Source organism: Pseudogymnoascus verrucosus (assembly GCF_001662655.1).
Source record: "Pseudogymnoascus verrucosus strain UAMH 10579 unplaced genomic scaffold scaffold_69, whole genome shotgun sequence".
In the NCBI taxonomy this organism is placed as follows: Eukaryota; Fungi; Ascomycota; class Leotiomycetes; order Thelebolales; family Thelebolaceae; genus Pseudogymnoascus; species Pseudogymnoascus verrucosus.
In genome coordinates this window covers 129,936-149,700 of record NW_017263720.1, presented here as the reverse complement: position 1 = coordinate 149,700, position 19,765 = coordinate 129,936, and the positions used below count along the sequence as shown (strand labels likewise).

At 49.3% G+C, this 19,765-nt stretch overlaps 8 protein-coding genes across 8 annotated transcripts; 3 read left to right on the top strand and 5 right to left on the bottom strand.

The window, feature by feature from the left end:
* Window positions 1-459: 459 nt before the first annotated feature.
* VE01_09798 (uncharacterized protein) lies at window positions 460-2,510 on the bottom strand. Its single transcript, XM_018279207.2, has 2 exons — window positions 1,092-2,510; window positions 460-1,041 (listed from the first exon to the last, which is right to left on the bottom strand). Exons 1-2 carry the CDS (start codon window positions 2,178-2,180, stop codon window positions 613-615), a joined length of 1,518 nt encoding a protein of 505 aa, XP_018125804.2. The 5' UTR covers window positions 2,181-2,510; the 3' UTR covers window positions 460-612.
* A 503-nt stretch (window positions 2,511-3,013) lies between these two features.
* Window positions 3,014-4,377, top strand: VE01_09797 (uncharacterized protein). Its single transcript, XM_018279206.2, has 4 exons — window positions 3,014-3,174; window positions 3,278-3,480; window positions 3,537-3,636; window positions 3,699-4,377. Exons 2-4 carry the CDS (start codon window positions 3,295-3,297, stop codon window positions 4,124-4,126), a joined length of 714 nt encoding a protein of 237 aa, XP_018125806.1. The 5' UTR covers window positions 3,014-3,174; window positions 3,278-3,294; the 3' UTR covers window positions 4,127-4,377.
* LIG4_2 (DNA ligase (ATP)) lies at window positions 3,979-7,606 on the bottom strand. The gene is made up of 2 exons (XM_018279205.2): window positions 7,284-7,606; window positions 3,979-7,208 (listed from the first exon to the last, which is right to left on the bottom strand). The coding sequence occupies exons 1-2, from the start codon at window positions 7,385-7,387 to the stop codon at window positions 4,304-4,306; spliced, it is 3,009 nt and encodes a 1,002-aa protein (XP_018125802.1). The 5' UTR covers window positions 7,388-7,606; the 3' UTR covers window positions 3,979-4,303.
* Window positions 7,607-8,709: 1,103 nt separating this feature from the next.
* On the top strand, window positions 8,710-10,179 carry VE01_09795 (uncharacterized protein; the record flags this gene model as incomplete). The annotated part of the gene is made up of 1 exon (XM_018279204.1): window positions 8,710-10,179. One exon carries the CDS (start codon window positions 8,710-8,712, stop codon window positions 10,177-10,179), a length of 1,470 nt encoding a protein of 489 aa, XP_018125807.1.
* A 50-nt stretch (window positions 10,180-10,229) lies between these two features.
* On the bottom strand, window positions 10,230-12,492 carry IRS4 (Increased rDNA silencing protein). Its single transcript, XM_018279203.2, has one exon. The coding sequence runs from the start codon at window positions 12,266-12,268 to the stop codon at window positions 10,280-10,282; it is 1,989 nt and encodes a 662-aa protein (XP_018125803.1). The 5' UTR covers window positions 12,269-12,492; the 3' UTR covers window positions 10,230-10,279.
* A 139-nt stretch (window positions 12,493-12,631) lies between these two features.
* Window positions 12,632-15,724, bottom strand: VE01_09793 (uncharacterized protein). Its single transcript, XM_018279202.2, has 3 exons — window positions 15,366-15,724; window positions 15,013-15,280; window positions 12,632-14,966 (listed from the first exon to the last, which is right to left on the bottom strand). The coding sequence occupies exons 1-3, from the start codon at window positions 15,474-15,476 to the stop codon at window positions 13,090-13,092; spliced, it is 2,256 nt and encodes a 751-aa protein (XP_018125809.1). The 5' UTR covers window positions 15,477-15,724; the 3' UTR covers window positions 12,632-13,089.
* Window positions 15,725-15,944: 220 nt separating this feature from the next.
* Window positions 15,945-17,436, top strand: RRI1 (COP9 signalosome catalytic subunit rri1). Its single transcript, XM_018279201.2, has 2 exons — window positions 15,945-16,085; window positions 16,145-17,436. Exons 1-2 carry the CDS (start codon window positions 16,061-16,063, stop codon window positions 17,155-17,157), a joined length of 1,038 nt encoding a protein of 345 aa, XP_018125799.1. The 5' UTR covers window positions 15,945-16,060; the 3' UTR covers window positions 17,158-17,436.
* MSE1 (Glutamate--tRNA ligase mitochondrial) lies at window positions 17,382-19,764 on the bottom strand. Its single transcript, XM_018279200.2, has 6 exons — window positions 19,348-19,764; window positions 19,202-19,274; window positions 19,110-19,147; window positions 18,670-19,059; window positions 18,361-18,615; window positions 17,382-18,302 (listed from the first exon to the last, which is right to left on the bottom strand). Exons 1-6 carry the CDS (start codon window positions 19,612-19,614, stop codon window positions 17,532-17,534), a joined length of 1,794 nt encoding a protein of 597 aa, XP_018125801.1. The 5' UTR covers window positions 19,615-19,764; the 3' UTR covers window positions 17,382-17,531.
* Window position 19,765: the final 1 nt, after the last annotated feature.

The window sequence follows — 19,765 nt, the reverse complement described above, 5'->3', positions numbered from 1 at the left end:
AAGTTAGCAGATGAGTCAGAACGCCTTAATACACGCAATACCCTTCAAAAAAGAGAGAGTGATAACTTACGCTCAATTATTCAGAAGCGTAGAGTACAGAATAAGGGTAAAAGAGCAGTTTTAAAGGGTCAATTCCACATTTCTACAGAAGAACTCCAGTCGCAAGTTATAGAAGCAGAAGCAGCAACAGCCACAGCTTCACAGAGGCCTAGAACAACGCCACGACCTATAAACGAGGCTATAATTGAGGAAATAGATGAAGAGAGCGAAGAAGAGCCTTCGGAGGATGATATAGATGAATTAGGGTGGTAGTAATTGAATTATTTGCGATTTTCTAAGTTAGTAGTTTGGTGGTTTAGTCCTAGATTTTGGTGGGGTGTAGAAAGCGTCCCGTTACGCCATCCGTCCCGTTACGCCACGACTTACGTTACTTAGATCACCTATATTTGAGGATGGTAGGTAATTAACTTAGCAGGTTAACTAGAATAGTTGGTGGAACATAACTAACTTATGACGCAGTGAGATATAGATATAACATGAAACCTGTCCATAACCTAAAAAAATACGCCTTTACCAAACAAGCCTTGTCTATAAAACGCCCTCATGAACCATCTAATCAACGCCTGCCTGTAAATCGACAAAGATATTTACTAACGCTACTGCAATTTCTGCCGCAATAAGCACAATCACAATCCACTCTAGCATTTCCCCATGCCCAGAGGTCAGCTGCTCCTTCAACACTGCCAGCAGATCTGCAATGACGTCGAGCCGCTCCGTTAGCAGCTGTACCCGCTGGTCCATCTCAAGATAGCTTCGCACTGCCTGATACACTGGCTCTAGCTGCGGCTCTACCCAGAAAAGTTCTGGCGTATCTAGTACAGAGCCGTTGAGGTGGATGCTAATCCGCAGGATGAACAGCTCGCCAATCTGCATGTTGATCTCTTTTCGCGAGAGCGCGATTGTGCCGGTACGCGCGATGCTTGCGGGGATGTCCTGGCAAGTTGTGATGGTATTGTCGACAAGCTCCTCAAAGAGGGATGTCTGTGTAGTTGTTAGCTTAGTATATAGTCGGAGATAAAAAGGGGGCATACCTTAACACTCTGCGCAAGCGCGTGGCTAATTGCCAGCTTAACCATGTAATTCGTCTTCTCCCTCAGCGTAATGAAGTCATTGTACACCCGCGCCTGGTACTCCTGCGTATAGTAAAAATTGAAGCACTCTGCCTCTATGTCATCGCGCCCCAACTTCTCCTCCTCAAACCGTGCCAGCTCTCCCAAAAACCGTTGCTCATGCGCTACGCTCATGCCCCAGATCACAACTACACCGTACGCGAATATAAAAATTTCGGGGACATGGACTGTCGTATCGAAGTCGGGTGTATCCTCCTCTTCTATCACATGCGGCGCAGCGGGTGGCGGGAGCAGTGCATCAGGGACATCCTCGTCTGCGGCTGCGAGGGAGATGAGGTCCTCTTGCCGCCCCTCGACTTCGACCACGGAATCCGAATAGCGTCGCTCCATCGTCTCAGCAGGTGCCTCCCTCACTGGTGCAGACCGCACTGTCTTCCCACCTACCCCGCCCTTCCCGTAATTATATGGTGTGTAGATACACTCATCAAACAGCCTTGGCGCCGCACCTCTTCCCTTCCCGCGGCCTTTGAGAAATTGCATTAACCTATCCATCCGGTATCGGTTCGCTGTACAATACGCCGTAACACGCGGCAGCCGCTCCCGGTCCGCCTTCCCTAGCCGTGCTGCATCTCGCCGCGCCGTTGGGTCCTTAATCCGCGTGTACTGCGAGTACACATCACGCCCGCTCTCCTCATCGGGGCCTTCCTCGCCAAAGTCGGGATTGGGCAGCAGCTTCAGCTTCTGTGCTGTTTTCGATGTGCGCTGCGGGCCGATCTTGGATGCAGGGATGGGATTGGGGCCCAGCGGCGAGGGGCTGTAGCCAGCGGGCGCGCCAGAGCTGTTGCGCCGCCGGAGGCGGTGGTTCAGCGCCGAGAGCATGGGCATGGGCGTGGGCGGGATGGTGGCCACAGAGGGTGTCGGGTTGAAGGTCACAGAGCGCGTCTCGCGGGGGGCAGGCTCGGGCGCCGAGTTGGAGGGGAGAAGAGGCGTTGTTTCGGAGGTTGGCGGCGGGGGGGACATTGTAGCGGTTGGGTGGTGGTGATGGGGCATCGGTGCAGCTGTGGCTATGTGACACAGCGTGTGTAGGTGGGCTGGTGTTTGTGTGCAATGCCGTGCAATGCCGTGCAGGATGTGGTCGTACAGTATGGGTTGGTTGTGGTTGTTCGCGATAGGAGTTTGTGGTATAGGCTGCTGTATAGTAAGAGGAAATGGAGGCTGGAGGTTGGACGTTGCTATGCCATGGCAACTATTTTCATAATGACGACGACGTTGGATTAGGTTTGGCGCAGCGGAGTTAGCGAGCCACTTTAGCGTATCTCCCGTTGTAAACTAGTGGCAAGCTAGAGTGCAGAGCTTAAACTGGGTGCTGGAGTATGATATATATATGTCTTTATAAGATCTCCAAACTATTTACTGTATAATTCCTCTATAATTGCTATATTTCCCCAAGCGCCGTTGTAAAATAGTAAATAGTGTATGCAGTGCTGTGGTTTAGTATGAGAAAAAGATGACGAAAGATGGATGCAGTGCGACTGCATGTCTGAGTCGCTGATAAGGAGTACATACCCCGCATGTTTGCTCTTGTACCAGTACAACAGCTAGATGTACATACTGTGCATACTATACATAATTCTACACATAATCCAGCACATAATCCAGCACAATTAGCACAATCAGCAGTGGTAAATGGGTGATAAATCATGTTTTGCAGTGGTTATTACCCCTGTACCAAGTGCATAGTGACTTACCTGACATGTATATATTTGTATATATCTGTGTGTGATGGGAAGAGATAAGTGATAGATACTACTGTACTCCTCCTGTACTGCTGCTGTGCTGCCCTACTGCTGTAATTACTCTTAGACCGTACAAGTCGCCTTCTCCGCCTCATCATCCCCCCCGCCATCTTACTTACACTTACTCTTATGTCTACTCAACCTCGTTTGTCCTCCACCAGAATACTCCATTTGTTCTTTCTTCGTTCCAATATATAATCGTCAATCTCACTTTGCTAATAATCAACCCGTTCCTCCCGTGTACTTTGGTATATACCTCCCTCTTCTCCTCTTTCCCTCGTCCCCTGTTGTCCCCATCAACCCCTTCCCCAACCTCCCTGTTTTAACTGTTGCTAATACGCGTGGTTATAGCTTCAGTGGTTGCCAATATGTCCGCCACCTCCTTGCCAGCAACTGTCCACATATCCCGGCATCCATGCGTGCAAGCAAAGCTTTCACAACTGAGATCGACCAAAGCCGGTGCCCGTGAAACCAGGGCTTTGTTGCACGAGATATCAACCATTATAGCAGTCGAAGCCACGGCAGCTGGATTGACTGTGAGAGATGGACCCATTGTGCGTATGAGGAGTGTGTCCTGCATTTCTATACCCATATCTGATACGTAACCTAGGAGAAAACCACTCTTGGCTATGAATATACCACCTCTACACTAGCTCCAGAGTCAATATCCCTAGTCCCAATTCTGAGATCAGGTCTTGGCATGCTCGATGGTTTGTCTAACTCTCTGCTCCGAATCTAGTCTAACATCCTGCCAATGCTGACGTCCGTTAAGCCATCCAAACCGTCCTCCCAGAACCGGTTCCCGTTCACCACCTGGGGCTTTTCCGCGAGCCCACAACCCTCTCTCCCGTCGAGTACTACAACAATCTGCCCTACCATATCCCAGGTGCTAGCTCTCCATCAGCAGCTCCCGCTCGCAACTCATCTGCCTCGAAACTCGCGATCCTGCTTGACCCCGTCATTGCCACAGGCGGTACATGTGCAGCGGCCATTCAAACGCTACGAGAATGGGGTGTCGAGAAAGTGATTGTGCTGGCCGTTTTAGGAGCCCTCCCGGGAGTGATCCGAGCAGCAGCAGAATGGCCTGAGGGAACAGAGATCTGGCTTGCCGGATTGGACAATGATGTTAATGAGAAGGGGATGATATGTCCAGGCTTTGGCGATGTGGGCGATAGGTTGTTCCTGACTATTGGGAAGTAAACTAGGGTTGAGTGAGTGAGGTATGATATTGGCGTTTAGAGGTACTGAACCTGCTATGGACTGAGAATAAGAGGGATGGCACCTGTCTAGTCCTTGTCATTACTCTAGTAGTGATTATTCCTCTATAGGTTGCATCCTGGAGGCTAATTTCAACCAGACGGTGTGGCAAACGAAACCCTAACCTCTTGGTGCATATCTATCTTCATCCAAAAGTGTTCCTTCCCTCCAACTGTCCTCAACCCACTCTAGTGTGACAATTCGTGGCACTACCTTCCTATGCGAAATTTTCTCCCTGATAGATTTCAACTTGTCAACACCTTCCTGCACAACGATATGCGTGATACTTGCATCCTCCAAGTCCGATATGACACTTGCCAACCCAAATCTTAACTTATGTTCCACTAACAGGCACCGTAGATCGTCCTCACCCAAATCTACTACTCCCTGGCCTCTTTGCCAGCTAGCAATATATGCATGAAAGTCCGAGAACATAAAGCCCTTCATGTCTCTCAAACCGAGATCATGGTGCTGCCCCTGTAGCTGACTTAACAGTGCGTCTGTTTCGACACCACTTCCCAGCTCTTCCTTGGGCATGTCATCGCATATTTCCTTCAACTCTGCAGGCCCCACGTCGCGCCCATAGCTGTCACCAAACCTATCGACATTTTGCTGGATCCTTTCTACCTCATGCTGGACCGTGTAAAACATATGTCGTGGCTCGAAAGGCACCAACTGCCCCTCCCGCCCAAGATCAATCTCGTGCTGCTGAACGGCATCAAACAGCCATCTTGGCCTCACCACGTTCTGTAATCCGCTCTTGATTAAACTGGCCACCTTCACAACTTTCTTATCTGCAATAACGATCGTATCTGCTTGTATCGTAGGACTCTGAAATATGGAGCCGCCATTTGCCTTAATGAACTGTTCTAGCTCCGCCTTGCTCCTTTTCGGCAACTTTGTAGCTTCACTCAGCACGCAGAAATTCAGGCCGTGGAACGCGTCTGAGCCATGTCCCGCATATGGCTTGGTCGCTTTATTATCATTCCCTGCGACTAGAAGTTGCTTCTTAGATGTCTTCGCCGCCTTGCGTCGAGTGTCAACCGTGAATTCCTTTTCTCTGCTTTCCTCTTCCAATCTTGACTTCAAATTTATGAATTCTTGAATACTCAGTGAAGTACTCCAGTCCCTGTCCATCCGTAGGTGCTTGAAGCGCGGAAAGCGTAGCGTCAAACCAACCCTAAACGAGTCGCTGGCGCATACGGAGGCGGCCTTAACGGATACAACTACTGAGTCGCAAGGTTTGATCCATACATCTGGCCTTTCGAACTGAGCTTCACCTCCTGCTAGTTCGATTAAGTGGATGGGCGGCTTCCTTGGGTCCCAATCCACCCATTTATTCTCTGTGTGATGTCTAATATTGGCGTAATCCTCGGCTTTGAACCCGCCTCCAACCTTGAAGAACGAATAGCACTTCATCGGATCTGCCCCCTTTTGTATGTGGTTCTGGTCAACCCTTAGTCCACAAAGAAAGCTCGAAAGACGGCCTCCCCGATGCCCGGACCCATAATAACCACCAATTATGATGCAATCTAGAGACTCGCCAAAGCCAGTCATGTACTCTGGCTTCACCTTCATCCAGTCGTCATTACGCGAGTTGAGGCGGTAGATGGAGCGAGGATTCTTTAGCACTAGACCTTCAGAAGCTTCTGCCACGACTTTCCGGAGCAGAGGCTCTATGGCTTCGACAGAATGTGCTGAGGTATAAGAATGAACTTCAAATCTTCGATAAACGTTCGTGATGCATCTTTCGAGGGCTCGGCGTCGGTCACGAAGAGTATACTGAGTTAAAGGTTCATCATTCAAGTAGATGATGTCGAAAATTCGGAAGAGTGGGCGCGGGCCATTGCCAGCAAAGGGGTTGCGCTGTTCAGACAAGGCAGCAGTTTTAAGAGTACCGAATGGGACCATTATATCTGCCTCGGGATCCCAGGTTATCATTTCGCCGTCGAGGATCAAGTTTCTAACACCCGAATCGAAGGCTTTCTTCAAATGTCTCGTTATAGCGCCATTTTCATCCTCGATCCCACTGCCATAGAGGTAGGTGTAGTCTTTAGCTTTTCGGGACCAAAACCCAAACCTCCTGCCCCCTGGAACTGAATCATCCTCGACCATGTGCATTTGCATCCTTTCGCCATCCAGTTTCTCCTCAATCCAGAACTCGGTGTCTTCCGGGGTAGGCCTCATGTTGTCGACCATTCTCTGAAATGAATGCATTTGGAACTGAGCCAATTGTGGCTGAAAACATTGCATGAGTGTAACTCCTGTCTCGTTGCCTTCCAGACGGATGGAAGGATCCGTGAGTTCCCAACAAACCCGGCGAAGACTTGAGGAAACATTGAATAAAGTTTCTCCATCTGGGTGCCACAAATCAAGGAATGTCTTCTCCGAGGCACCAACCTTCATTTGCCTGAGGATTATTCGAATTAACCACATCAGTTCATCAGCGTTCATCCTATTATAGAATATCTGAAAAATTGGTAGTTGCGCCTCCTCTTTAGGCGCCGAAGATAACTGGTCCAGCAGCTGGTTGACCTCTGCAATCCGCATATTGCCCATTGATGTCCTCATCGGTCTCTTTGACAGTACCTCAAAGCATCTTCCCGCAAAGTCTCCTGCCATCCTACTCGCGAATGTCTGGCCTGGCAGCTTCCAATTGAGTAGATTATAGCCATCCTCAGAGTTCTTATCGATTTTCATTAGCTTAACAAGTAGCCTGCCGATTGTTTTCTCCTTCAACCCATACATCGCACGGTCACGGTCCTTCTCGGGAATAATAAGACGCAATGCGGGATAAAAGTCATGGCCGACCTCGCTCCTCCACCGAGAAATAAAACGCTCGATAATGATGCGGCGGACTTCGTGAGGAGATTGATGGGTTGGCCCGTGAGGCCCACGTTTGGCGCGACCGGCAGCTGAGGGGCCGGTTGGCTTCTTCTTGTTCTCGCTCAATGGCGTGAAGAGAGAGACCAAGAGTTCATGGAACGGGAGGGTCTTGTGGTGGTTGAGAGGGCGGTTTGGATACCTTGATTTTGATAGTGGGCCAGTGAGTAAGGTCTCATCGCAATATGGGGCCCATAAAAGGTGGGTTTTGACTCACTTGGCCTCGAGTTCTTCCTTACTCAAGGGTCCATGGCCATATTGGAGATCATCGTCTTCGCGCGCCTCCTTATCGATATGCCGTGGTGCTCTTTGGCTGGACATGGCTTTCCTTTGTTTAGTGTTTAGGTGGTGGAGACTGTGATCAAAGAAGAATTAACTTAAACAATTAGAGTGCAGACTAGTCACCGGTCACTGATCACTGGTCACTGGTCGCTGGTAGCATTATTTACGAGACTGGTTACTCGTAGCCAAATGAAGCTCCTAGGCTTCTCTGCTGCTGGAGGGATGTGTGACGTATCAGGCGCGTCACAACAGATGGAGTGAGTGGGTCGAAAGTGACGCGTGGTAACGTGATCTGTGGTGGCTCTGTTGGTGCAGATATATTGTGATTACTGTGCCGAGGTGGTAGTCAGCTGACCTTCACGTGACCTACTATATCTACTTCTACAGCTGATATATCTATCCACTAATAAAGAAGGTGTTAAGAGTTTTATAAGCGATACTTTAGTAAAGAACACAAATACTTCTGTAGTACAAAGTAAACACACATGTTTATGCTGCTAATGCAGTACAACTAGGTACTCTGTGTCCCTGGTGTAAGTATAACATGCACTCCTGCCTAAACCAAACCCTACCTTCTTCTTTTTTCGCTCGTTGGGAGATCACTGTAACGTCAAGTGCCACTTCAGTACCAGCCATAGTAAATTGACAGAAATTAGAGAGATTAGTGTCGTCGTTGGCACCAGTAGTAGACCAGTAGTAGACCAGTAGTACTATAGTACTATGCTGCCCATCTGTCGACATTTCAGCATCTGTTATATGTATATTAAGGCCACCGACCGCACTGGCTATATTATTTATTATCTTTCGTTCTCTCTTCTTAATTCTACTCGTGCCAGTTACTGAGCATCTTGATCCTGATCTGAGTAATCCGTACTACTATCTTGTGGATTTAGAGCCTGGCACGTGGTATTCTACTCTACAGAGTCACGCGAGTTGCCACCCACAACCCACAGTACAGTACGTATCCTGCACAGAGATCGCTCCCGCGACCCGGACGATCCTTATCCGATAAGCCTGCTCGTCTGCTCGTCTGCTCTCGTCACAGCCCGTACGGACTTCTACTACTTGCTGTTCAACACCCTTCACTCACCGACTTTCCTTCTTTACCATTATTATCTTCTTTATTCACAACTCGCCAAGGCAACGGGAGCGCCATTTCCCTCAAACAACTATATATCTCCATAAAGCACATCAGTGCGAATGGGACTGTGCGCCTCTTTTCGCGTATGCCTCGTATGCCTCCGACCACCTTTACCTGACTTCCCCGTTGGTTCGGTGGAGGAGCAGCTTCACTAGACCAGACATTCGCCCCGTAACGCCTGCTGTCTCCCAAGCTCGACCTTTTGGGCTTCTGCATGACCATGCTGGCACCTCGATCATTTATATTCAGCTCGACGAAACAGTCCGCTGCTGCACTTCCTCTCTCAAAACAACCTCCAACATCGGATGCACAACGAGCGACTGCAGGCAATGAACAGAAAGAAATCCTCGCCTTAGGTTGCGATCCCACGGAAATTATACCTGCAGACCCTATATTGGGAAATGTGAAGGGCAGCTCCAATCCTGTAGGGATCCCCATCCGCCAGGTTAGGGATCCCAGCCAGCGAAATCATGGCGCCAAAGGCCGGCGATACGATGGCGGGGAGACGAGTGGTCCTAGATCTAGGGACCAACAATCACAAGGAAAGGCCTCTGCCGCTGTCACATCACTCCTCGCGAACACTACTATCCCGCCTCCACGGTTTAGGACACTACCTCGGCGAAACGGTCAAGCCCAAAGATTAACTCTCGATGCTGCGTTCAGCGAGAGGAGCGATTCTGAAAAGGAATACAGCCCAATACTAGGAGGGAGTCCGCTGGACCTTCTTCTCTGCTCACCAGATGAGCTGCCAGATATAGATCCATTGGGTAGCGATGCTGAATCGCCACCACAGCTATCGTATATTTCTAGAGGGGCGATTTCCACAGATTCGGTGCCATCTCTTACCGACAACTCCATTGGGGGCAGTTACCTCTCTTTTGGTTCTTCAGTTTCACCCCAATCCCGGGGGAAACGGTTCTTGCCGACTAGAAAGCTCGAACCGCTAGCTTCTACCTTGGGTGACCTGCCATTAGATCATCCTTTGTCAGACCCTGACCTAGATTCCTGGGAGATTGATTTTCGGGTGTTTGGGAATGAAAATAAAGAACGCCAGAAGCTGGGTGAGATACCTACGCTACGCCAGAAATCGGCCTTCAAATCAAATTTAACAGCGTCCCTGCGAGCATTGAGATCAGCGGCGAAGTCCATCTCGAACATGACAGCCCCTATGATTACACCAGATGATTTTCTTACTAGATCGATTATTGCCATCGACCCCAAGGTTCCCTTTACAGATGAGCGTATGCCGCCTCGCCTGGATAAAATGCCGACTCCAGCTCTTCGCCGTTACCTGAACCCCACAACCAATGCACCCAGCGAGGCTCATGTCCATGCATCACGACCGCAGACTACATGCTCTAAATGTACTGCCTCTATCCAAATGGAAACTTATAATAAGGTGTCAAAGGCCCCGAAGACAGAAGCCGAAACTGCCACCAGCAAGCATTCTGGCAATTCCTCTCCAGAAGCGTGCAACGGGCCAGGTACGCGCCAACGCGACATGCGAGAGAACAGTGATTTTATCCGGGTCGCAGTCATGGAGATGAGAATGAGGAAGAATGGGAAACTAGACGAAAATGCGCCTGGGCGAGCCAGGTGGGCTCTTCCCCCCAGGCGCGCATCTACCGGTATCTACGAGATAAATGAAGAAGGCGTTCCACTGCGCTGGGTTGGAGTCTCAGCCGGTTGAAGCGAGCTTTGTTTACTGTCACATCAAGCAGACATCGTTGCCATATATTCCTTACATTTACTCAAGTGTATTTTTGGAAAGCGCAGTAAATTTTTGCGAGCTATCGCAGATCTCGACTATCGCCTGGCTTTGCTTTACGCCCACCCTTGGCGTGTTTGTCTTTGACCTTTACTCCTCCAAGTGCTCCTACACTAACCCACACGCTGTCACCCACCCTCTGGGGCAACTTCCTGCCCTTGAGCCGTTGGTCAACGAGCCACACCCCCGCCACGAATTCGTCCCTGGACAACATCCCTGTCCCACTGCGATCGACCAGCTCCCAGATATCGGATAGGACATCACCGGGCAGCCGCGAGCGCGACCAGATATCCCGCACAACGAGACTGGACACACAATCTTCTGGCGGTGAACGAAGGCTATCTGCGTTCCCTGGTTTGGCGGCCGAAATAGTCGAATTCCTCCGAGGAGACGGCGAGGTGATTCCGGGAACAGATTTGGTTACGGTGGAGGGAAACGTGAACAACCCCTTATTGCTTGCCCAAAGCCCTTCATAACGTTTGCGTTCCCGATCGCTCACTGCATCACGCCATCGCTTTCGATCACCCTCATGGTGTTTATTAGGGTGCTTCTTCATTAGATTCTTTCTCCCACGCTTCAACATCCCCTCGTCCTCATCGTCTGATGATCGTGGCGTTTTGCGCATTGTAGTACGCATACCAGACTTACCTCCGGTATGGTGCTTCTGTATGCTGGGTTTTGAGGGCGAAGGTGTGCGTGATGATTGCGACATGTGAGCTTGGGCATTGGCGAATATTGAGGTCGTGGAGCGACGAGTTGGAGGTGGTGCTGGTGCAGATTTCTTCGAAGGCCCCGACGGCGATTGACTACGAGAGGATGCCAACGCAGAGGCCACCATAGCATTAGCGAGAGAATTAACAGTCATAGAACTTTGAGATGTGGCTGTCGTATCTCGCGATGCTATAAACGGCCTATGTTGATTCGGGTGGGTGTGCCTGGGTCTGGGAGCCACAGGCTCTGGCCTATAGTCAGACTGAAGGCCGTCAGAGGCAGATACAAAGGAGTTTTCGGAAGAAGCGTCTTCATCGTCTTCTGTATTGCTTGGATATGCTATGTGATCTTTGTTTATATGTTTCTCAGTATATTTCTCTGTGGGTTTTGTCGTGGATATAGATGGTGGTAGAGGCCTCCTTTTTGCGAGATCTGGTTCTGGAATGGGAGAGTAGGCACCTAGGCTTTCTGGCAAGACTCTCCCTGGCAAAGTTTCTGGCTTCGGTTTTGGTTTTGGTTTTGGCTTTGGATTATTAAGGCTAGTCCTGATCTCCGGGGACTTCGGTGCTGGACTTGGAAGATTAGGCTCTGGTCTGGGGCTTGATAGACCGTTCCCTGAGTAAGATAGAGGGCGCTGGTATCGGGGACTTGCATCTGTTTTCGAGGGCGTAGAGGAGATTTTCTCGAATGCATTGATTAATTGTGAAGTCGGAGGTATAAATGCGTTGCCATTAGTCTCGGCCGATAGAGGGCTCAAATAGCCATTGGTGTTCTCCAACAACTCTCTCGACTCTGCATTGTGCTGCCCTCCCAGTCTGTATACTGCCCGTTGTTGCCCTGTAGTTGGCTTTCGATTTGGACTCGTGCTGACAGATCTTGATGCTGCTAAATTAGCTGCGATGTGTGACTCGGAATTCCCCTTTGCCTGTCGTTGAATAGGCTTCTTTTCGTCCACAGGAAAGTCGTTAAGCTTACTGCGGACCGGTCCACCATCCAGTCCAGCCCCCGAAATACGTCTACCAGTATGATGGCGCGCCACGGTATCTCCAACGTCGTCATCTGTGGTTGTCCCAGTGTTTTGCGACGAGACTGTTCGCCCAGCTAGATTCGAGTCCCTGCCTGCCTTGGACGCCGCAGCGAGAGCTGGGTTCTGGTTGATAGTCTTCAGTGCTGGCTTCGGTTTCACAGGCGGTTTGCCAAATGCCATCGTGGCACCTTGAAGGGCGGCATTCTGTTTTGGGCCTGTGGGTGGTCTCGGGGACCTTAGTTCGCTGTCATGCGGTGCATCACCGGTAGCCATTGGAAGAAGCTAGAGGCAGGATTAGGCCGTAAGAGTATAAAGAGAAGCTTGCCATATAGGCAAACCTTCATGAATATTTCAAAAGATATGGATATGCATGTCACTGCTAGAACGATGGTGGCAACGGATTTGTATTAATGTTATCCGATCTGTTATTGTTGAGTACAGTGCGCAAAGTGTATTCGTATTCGCCGATGGTCGCCGGTCCTGTCACTTTATCCATGCGTTAAGTTAGAGTACAAGTACAGTAGTTGGGCGCAGCTGACGTATGAAGGGTTCTGGTTCCACTTTCTTGGCTAATTCTATACATAGTACACCAATGATTGTCTATATATAATAGCGAGGCTGACAAGACGACTTTCCATGTAAACAAGGCTGATATTGATTTTGTCGATTTGGATAATTCTTTAAAGTATCATCATTGCATTATTGAAGCGAATCAAATGTATTGAAACGCAAGATAACATTTCTACTCTTAACATTTGACAAAGACGTCATGTGCTGGCCATATCTTCTTCCCCTTCAACGCCGGACCAAGCCAAACCCATAATTCCCAGACCGATCCTCCTGATATCCATCAAAGTACAACGCCTACAAAACACAATACAATCCATGGAAGATCAATGCCAGCAAAAAAATACAAGAAATGAACACATCATGACACCAGTACTGCTTTTATGCAGAACATAGCATCGAACAACTCAAAGCCTGCCATGGGTATCGTGTAACCGTTACTCAATACTCATAACGACCAAACAAGTCAAGATTGAAGTATATGCGCCGCCAGCATATAACTTCAGAGAAGAAGCGATGATGGCGACTTAGAAGGCATCCTCGTCTGTCCAGTTTGCCTCGCTACCAGACATGATCCGATTTCCGTGGGAATCCACAACCACATGACCAGCATGAAGCTCAGGAGGGTATCCCTTGTGCTTCTTCATCTGAGCACCCTGGGGAGGTGCGTATCCATCCTCAGGTGTAAAGCGCTTCCCGCGTGCAGCCCGAAGCCGAGCATAGTAGTCGTCCGAAGCATCTTGCTCTGGCTCTGAAACGTCGTCGTAGGTCTCCCAGTTTTCGGATCCTGATACCGTCGTGGCAGATGCTGATGTGTTGGAAATCTGCCTACTTGGCGGATTTGGAGGACATGAGAACTTTGGTGCACGCTCGTCTTGGCGCATGGAGGATGAGTAGGAATTCGCATTCGAGAAGCCACGGGAATATTGCTCGTAGTTACGATCGTCATAAACATCCTCGGGAGGCACGTGGCGCACAATTGAGTTCGACTCAAAGCTTTCGCTCCTTGAATCCGAGGCAGATTCACGAGGTGGCTCAAAAAATTCCCTCATCTTGGGAGGCGGAGCGCGAGCTGGTGGTCCCATATTTCTGACTGTCCCAGTGGCGGGCCTCTTATCTGCTTGCGCCTTCCTCTCGGGGGAGTTATTTCCGTGTTTGAGGCTGGATAGCGGAGCGCGTGCGGGGATTCTTGAAGGAGTCCTGCCTCCTGCAGCTGAAACAGAGCTTGCCAGGGGATTTCGTTTGATTGACTCCTGAGCGACCGGAGTCTTTGCTCCAGCTCTGGAAGGAGGCGGTCTCATGCTGTTGGCGCGGCTTGCAGGAGCCGATTTTTGAGCTCTTGCAGGGGCTGGCGGTGGTGCTGCTGGGGTCCTTGATCGTGGTCCCGGCGCTTGTTTGACTTCGGATGCTTCTAATTCATCGAGATACCTCTCACCATGTACCATAAAAGGTCTACCATACTCGTCTTCCCATTTCTCAAGAGACTTACGCAGGTCGACTGCCACCTTCGGCAGTTCCTTCGCAATTCTCTTCCTCATCTTCTCTTCTCTCAGCAGTCTCGTAGGATCACGCTTCTCGCCCTTCTGACCGCGCATCATAAGTCTGGAAGCATCTTGGCTTGCCGCCGAAAGGTCGTCTCGGTCTTTCACAAGAGATCGGTGCCTGTCAATAAGGGAAAGCATTGGTGCACGTTGTTCCTTCAGTGATTCGAGTCGATCAATTTCTTGTTCGTGTGCTTCAAGCAAGGCATCGCTGTAGACATCTGAAAAGGCGGGAGTGAATTCGAGCATTTCCTCCTCTGAGAAGTAGAGCCCATCCCATAGCTCCTGGAGTTTATATCGAGCATCTTCAACAAACAAATGGAGGTTTTGCCTCTTGAGCTCGTTAAGCCTTGAAAGTTCGTCTTCGAACTCGTTGATCTGCCGCACGCCGCATCCTCGGTTATTGTTGAGGAATCTCTTTCTCTCTGGCTCGTCGACTCCAAGGCGCTCCCAGAGACCCTCGACTGTGGTGCGTAGTTCTTTAAGGCGCCTCTCCCTGGCTTTCTTCTCATCGCCTAGCTTATCGCGCTTGCTTCGAAGCCTTGCGATATCATCCTCATGGAGACCGAGCTGTTCAGGAGAATCCCGATAGTATTTAACAATTGCTGCATCGGTTTGCGCTTGTGGTGTTCCAAGTTCGGCCCAGAGTTGAATGATATTCTCTGAGAGAGCTTTCACGGTTGCAACGCGACGAGTGTACTCTTCATACACACGCGTAAACTCATTATCAAGAGATGTAACGTAGGTCGGGGAGAGGTCAAATGTTGGAGGCACAGATGAGTTGGCGGTGGTAGGCGGCAATGGAATTCTGATAAATGAAGACTCCAGATGCGACGAATAGGATTCAAGAGCTTGGACAAGTTCTAAATAATTAGCAAAATGACATAAGTTCTTGCAGGCGGTACTCACTCTTAACTTGTTCGAAGCGCTCCTTGTGTATTTTGCTGATTTGCAAATGCTTCTCTTTCAAGGTTTGTAAACATTGAATCAAAGGGTATGAAACTTTTAGGGACGGATCTTCGACATTGTAATCATGGGTGTCCTTGGAGTCATCGAGGGACGACTCCATCTGTTTGATAGTTGTGATAATGCGATGCGCTTCCTCAGCCATCTCGTTCTTTTCTGCTGAAACTATTCGCACTTGGTTGTGAAGTGTTTCAGATAGCGCAGCAAATAGCTACAGCACATATAGTGTCAGCTTGTGTCATTCTATAACGCATCCATGATACCACAGTGCAGGTATGGGGGGAACCTATGCATACCTCCGCCTCGCGCGACTCTCTATCATGGTTGGGTACTCCAATCTCATCGAAGAGACCATGAAGTTGGCCAACAATAGACGACACCTGCGACGACAAATAACTGGTATCCATGGCGGAGAAGATATTCCGGAGGTTTAGTGGGTGTATATTGTGTGTTGCTGCGACTGTACTTGCGACTGTATGTGGGTCATTCGTTGACCACCGACAGTGACAGTGAGTGCCCTGCGCAGTTGGAATGGGCGGGAGCGATGAGTTGCAATGGCAAAAGCCTTTTTTGTTATGTGTTACAATTCATCAGCAACGAAGTCGGGCTGGACGCGTTCGTGGTTGTTTGTGTAATATCGTAGAGTACTGGCCAGTAGCTAGCGGAATATCGCGATGATGGGGTACATATTGGATAGGCGCGTGTTTATTTCGGGACCAGAACGTCTGTTTACCCAGCAACCATAGCAACCGTTTGTACGATGAACCCATGATGACTTTGGGCGGTAGGTGTTTCGCGCTAGTCCCAATACGCTAATATTCTGCCAGTGACAATCCTCCCGACCCCACTCCCGTTGCTGCCTCCATACCACCTCACACCATACACACCCCACTACACTTCAACAGCCTTCTAGGCTTTCCAAACCAACAAGGTCTATCTCGGCGATCGAGCATCAGGTCTTGTTGGATTCTGATACATACCTGGGGCAATCATGGATACCGCACGGCGGGCATGGGGTAAGTAATCACTTGTGAATCTGAAGTTGACCGCCCCGAGCTGACATCGAGACATACAGAGCTCGACAACAACGTCCAGCTTGTAGATGCTCATCGCGATGCGTTATATTCATATGACCCTACCGAGCAGAAAGCTATCAATGATGCTAAGCCATGGAAAACCAATCCTCGCCATTTCAAAAATGTCCGAATTTCCGCCGTTGCTCTTCTGAAGATGGTGATGCATGCCAGGTCAGGAGGGTCCGTTGAAATTATGGGGCTGATGCAAGGCAAAATATCTGGTGATACATTCATCGTCACCGATGCTTTCCGCCTGCCTGTTGAAGGAACTGAAACGCGGGTTAACGCCCAGGACGAGGCAAACGAATACATGGTGGGATATCTGGAAGCCTGTCGTGCTGCAGGGAAGATGGAGAATGCTGTTGGCTGGTACCACAGTCACCCTGGCTATGGATGCTGGCTCAGTGGTATTGATGTTGGTACCCAAGCAACTCAGCAACAGTTTTCAGATCCCTTCTTGGCCGTTGTGATCGACCCAGATCGCACGATTTCCGCAGGCAAGGTTGAGATTGGCGCCTTCAGAACCTTCCCTGAAGACTACAAGGAGGAAGGAAATGCATCGAGAGACGGGTATCAAACGATCCCTCTGGCTAAGGTGGAAGACTTCGGTGCTCATAGCAGCCGCTATTACTCTCTGGAAGTTACCCATTTCAAGAGCACACTCGACTCACACCTGCTGGAGCTATTGTGGAACAAATACTGGACGCAGACACTGAGCCAAAACTCCCTCTTCACCAACCGTGACTACAGCAGTAAGCAGATGCTTGACTTAAGCTACAAGATTGGCCAAGCCGCCTCAGCCACGTCGCGCGCAAACAAGTTAACAGTGGGACCGGGCATGCCTCGAGCAGCTGACCAAGAGATGGAAAAAATCTCAAAGGATAGTAAAAAGATCGCCGGGGAAGTTAGGATTGGATTAATGGCTGGTGAAGTCAAAGCGCAGCTTTTCAATGGAGTCGGAAGCGCCGAAAGTACCAAGCAGGTGGATGTGAATTCAGGTGGCGGCCAGTAGCTGCTGGCTCAATAGACCTGAGACCAGGCGAAGACGATGATGCACTTCTACTATGGAAATGGGGTGACGACTCTTTGGCCTGTTGAATTGATGGCATAGCGTGGCGTACGGAGCGATTTACCGAAAGGTTGAGTGTTTTATAAAGACCGGAGACTGACTATATTTACAATGAATCAATCTTGCCTATATCTGTACATCAATTGCATTCCTCACGCTTCGTTAAGAACCTTGAAATGGGTATATATAACATAATCTGTACAGTACTATATTACACTGCTCACTGGACAGGCAAAGGATTTCCCAGACCAGCGAACCCCATCCCCGTTACTAACAAAACTCCTCATTCCCGCCTAGTATATACATCTCTCTTGATCCTACTTCTCTACATCGGCCATCTCATTGGACCCAAGTTGACCAAGGGCTACTTTCTCTGCTTGGTCAAATCTCCGCAGGGTTTCCATCGGCCCCAATGCTGTTATAAGACTGGCACTATCGGGGCCAGGTGTATCGGCTACCAATGCCCACCTTATATACTTATGTAACAATGCCGCCCATGACTTCTTCAATGCGACAAATAAGTCTTCGTTGTCAGAAACGTTGATTTCTCGTAGGTTTTGCGAAACTGTATTCTGTACGACATTTGAGAAATGGGCTCGGAGCCTTTTACCTTTCTCATCCGTAGAAAGCGATGGGTCTTCTTGAGATAATATAGCGGAGACCTGCTGTACGACCTTGACGATACTAGAATTAACGACCTCGGGCTTGACCTCTTCTGGTAAATTCGATAAGTGGCATAAATGCCCGAGAACAGTTATGGGTGATTTGATAGAGATGAGATCCTCAGCAGATGGCCCATCAAATGTATACTTGTGACGCTCGACGAAATCACCGGCATTCTTATAATTTGGCGCATCCGATTTCAGGATCTGGAGAAGTCGGTCCTGCTGGTCGGCTGGCGTGCCACTCTCCGGAATAACCCATGACGAGCAGTTTTGTTTTAGGGCGGCCAAGACGGGCTGAATTATAGACTGAACATCATCGGGAGTCTTAGCGGAGGTGATGATCCTTTGCGCATGCTGCCTCTGGAGGAACCAGAGCTTGTCAAATGATACTTTGGTATCGCCTTTGGTAAATTTTGTAGAAAACTAGAAGTAGAGTTCATCAGCACACGTATTATAGGCGTGTTAGAACGGGTCGACAAACATTTTTTGCCAACTCCTGAAGATCCATGGTGTCTTTTTTTTGGGTATGCGACCATCCCAAAAGTGCAACAAAGTTGGAGAGGGCATCCGGCAGCACACCCATGTTTCTGAATGCAGAAATATCCAGATCAAAGTTCCGTTTACTAAGTTTCTGTCCGTTCAGATCGGTGAGAAGTCCCACATGCCCAAAGGTTGGCGGCTGCCATCCAAACGCATCATATAGGTGGTGATGTGTAGGTACAGATGGAATCCATTCCTATGAAGAGTTAGCTCCATTATGATACTTCACAATTCACTATCATCTGCTTACTGAGCCCCTAACCACATGAGTAATTCCCATTAAGTGGTCGTCAACAACACAGGCCAAATGGTAGGTTGGCCAGTTATCAGACTTCATGAGAACTGGATCCGCATCCATTGGGGATACTTTTGAGCTCGCCACATTTCCAAAGACGAGGTCTCTATACCGCTTCGTGTATTCGGGAAGCTTTAATCGGACAACAAATGGATCACCATGAGCAGCCCTGCCATCAGATGTATCCTTGCTCACTCGATTGCAATCGTGCGACTTAAACCCAGCAGATGCATGTAAGCCCGCCTCGCCCAAGTTCCGCTTTTCCCTGGGACAAAAGCATCGGTATGCTCTACCGGTATCGAGAAGTTTAGTGGCATGGTCCCGATAGATGTCCAATCTTTCAGACTACATCACGTGTCAGAATTGGAGAGCCATCAACCAAGAGTAGCACTTACTTGTTTATATGGACCGTACGGGCCGCCCACATCTGGCCCTGTCGCAGTTTAGTGCAAGCCCACAGATGTCAACAAACGAGGTAGGGACTAACCTTCATCCCAGTGCAAGCCTGCCCATTTCAGATCCTCCTTTATCCTAGTCTCGGCATCTGCGACTGTCCTGGGCTGGAGAATGTTAATCCAGATTTAACCCTTGAGGACCCAACAAGAATATTGAAAGGGGGTGGAGGAAAGTCACCTGATCTGTATCTTCAATACGGAGGAGGAACTGGCCATTCGTAGATTTGGCCAGCAAATAGCTGAAAAGGGCAGTCCTCAGTGACCCAAGATGAAGGTATCCTGTGGGAGAAGGAGCAAAACGCGTTCGTGCTGGGGTTTCTGGAAGCTTATATGTAGGCCTGGCCGTTCCAGCGGTGGCTAGCTTGGAGATCCTCCTTCGACAAGAGGAGCATGTCCATAGAGGTGTCAAAGTCCTTCTACTACTCCCAATGAACAATAATGACATTACTTAAAAAGAAACCAAAGAACAAATAACTGGAAACCGCTGGGATATTTTGCAGGACCCAATGCCGTATTATAGAGCAACCAAATATGATACTGTAATCCTCCTTTTTCAGCGTCACGTTAGCGTCAACGAGGTTCGGGCGAGGTTCGGA

What these genes read in the sequence shown, in the direction of transcription:
- LIG4_2 (XM_018279205.2), bottom strand. Translation starts at nt 7,387, where the DNA reads ATGTCCAGCCAAAGAGCACCACGGCATATCGATAAGGAGGCGCGCGAA. An exon ending in AAGGAAGAACTCGAGGCCAA is followed by an intron (nt 7,209 to 7,283) that starts GTGAGTCAAAAC and finishes ATCAAAATCAAG; the next exon opens with GTATCCAAACCGCCCTCTCA.
- VE01_09798 (XM_018279207.2), bottom strand. Translation starts at nt 2,180, where the DNA reads ATGCCCCATCACCACCACCCAACCGCTACAATGTCCCCCCCGCCGCCA. An exon ending in CGCTTGCGCAGAGTGTTAAG is followed by an intron (nt 1,042 to 1,091) that starts GTATGCCCCCTT and finishes ACAACTACACAG; the next exon opens with ACATCCCTCTTTGAGGAGCT.
- RRI1 (XM_018279201.2), top strand. Translation starts at nt 16,061, where the DNA reads ATGGATACCGCACGGCGGGCATGGG. An exon ending in TACCGCACGGCGGGCATGGG is followed by an intron (nt 16,086 to 16,144) that starts GTAAGTAATCAC and finishes CGAGACATACAG; the next exon opens with AGCTCGACAACAACGTCCAG.
- VE01_09797 (XM_018279206.2), top strand. Translation starts at nt 3,295, where the DNA reads ATGTCCGCCACCTCCTTGCCAGCAACTGTCCACATATCCCGGCATCCA. An exon ending in CTGTGAGAGATGGACCCATT is followed by an intron (nt 3,481 to 3,536) that starts GTGCGTATGAGG and finishes TACGTAACCTAG; the next exon opens with GAGAAAACCACTCTTGGCTA. An exon ending in AGGTCTTGGCATGCTCGATG is followed by an intron (nt 3,637 to 3,698) that starts GTTTGTCTAACT and finishes ACGTCCGTTAAG; the next exon opens with CCATCCAAACCGTCCTCCCA.
- VE01_09793 (XM_018279202.2), bottom strand. Translation starts at nt 15,476, where the DNA reads ATGGATACCAGTTATTTGTCGTCGCAGGTGTCGTCTATTGTTGGCCAA. An exon ending in GAGAGTCGCGCGAGGCGGAG is followed by an intron (nt 15,281 to 15,365) that starts GTATGCATAGGT and finishes TATGTGCTGTAG; the next exon opens with CTATTTGCTGCGCTATCTGA. An exon ending in GCGCTTCGAACAAGTTAAGA is followed by an intron (nt 14,967 to 15,012) that starts GTGAGTACCGCC and finishes CTAATTATTTAG; the next exon opens with AACTTGTCCAAGCTCTTGAA.
- MSE1 (XM_018279200.2), bottom strand. Translation starts at nt 19,614, where the DNA reads ATGTCATTATTGTTCATTGGGAGTAGTAGAAGGACTTTGACACCTCTA. An exon ending in GTATTGAAGATACAGATCAG is followed by an intron (nt 19,275 to 19,347) that starts GTGACTTTCCTC and finishes AACATTCTCCAG; the next exon opens with CCCAGGACAGTCGCAGATGC. An exon ending in CGTACGGTCCATATAAACAA is followed by an intron (nt 19,060 to 19,109) that starts GTAAGTGCTACT and finishes CACGTGATGTAG; the next exon opens with TCTGAAAGATTGGACATCTA.
- IRS4 (XM_018279203.2), bottom strand. Translation starts at nt 12,268, where the DNA reads ATGGCTACCGGTGATGCACCGCATGACAGCGAACTAAGGTCCCCGAGA.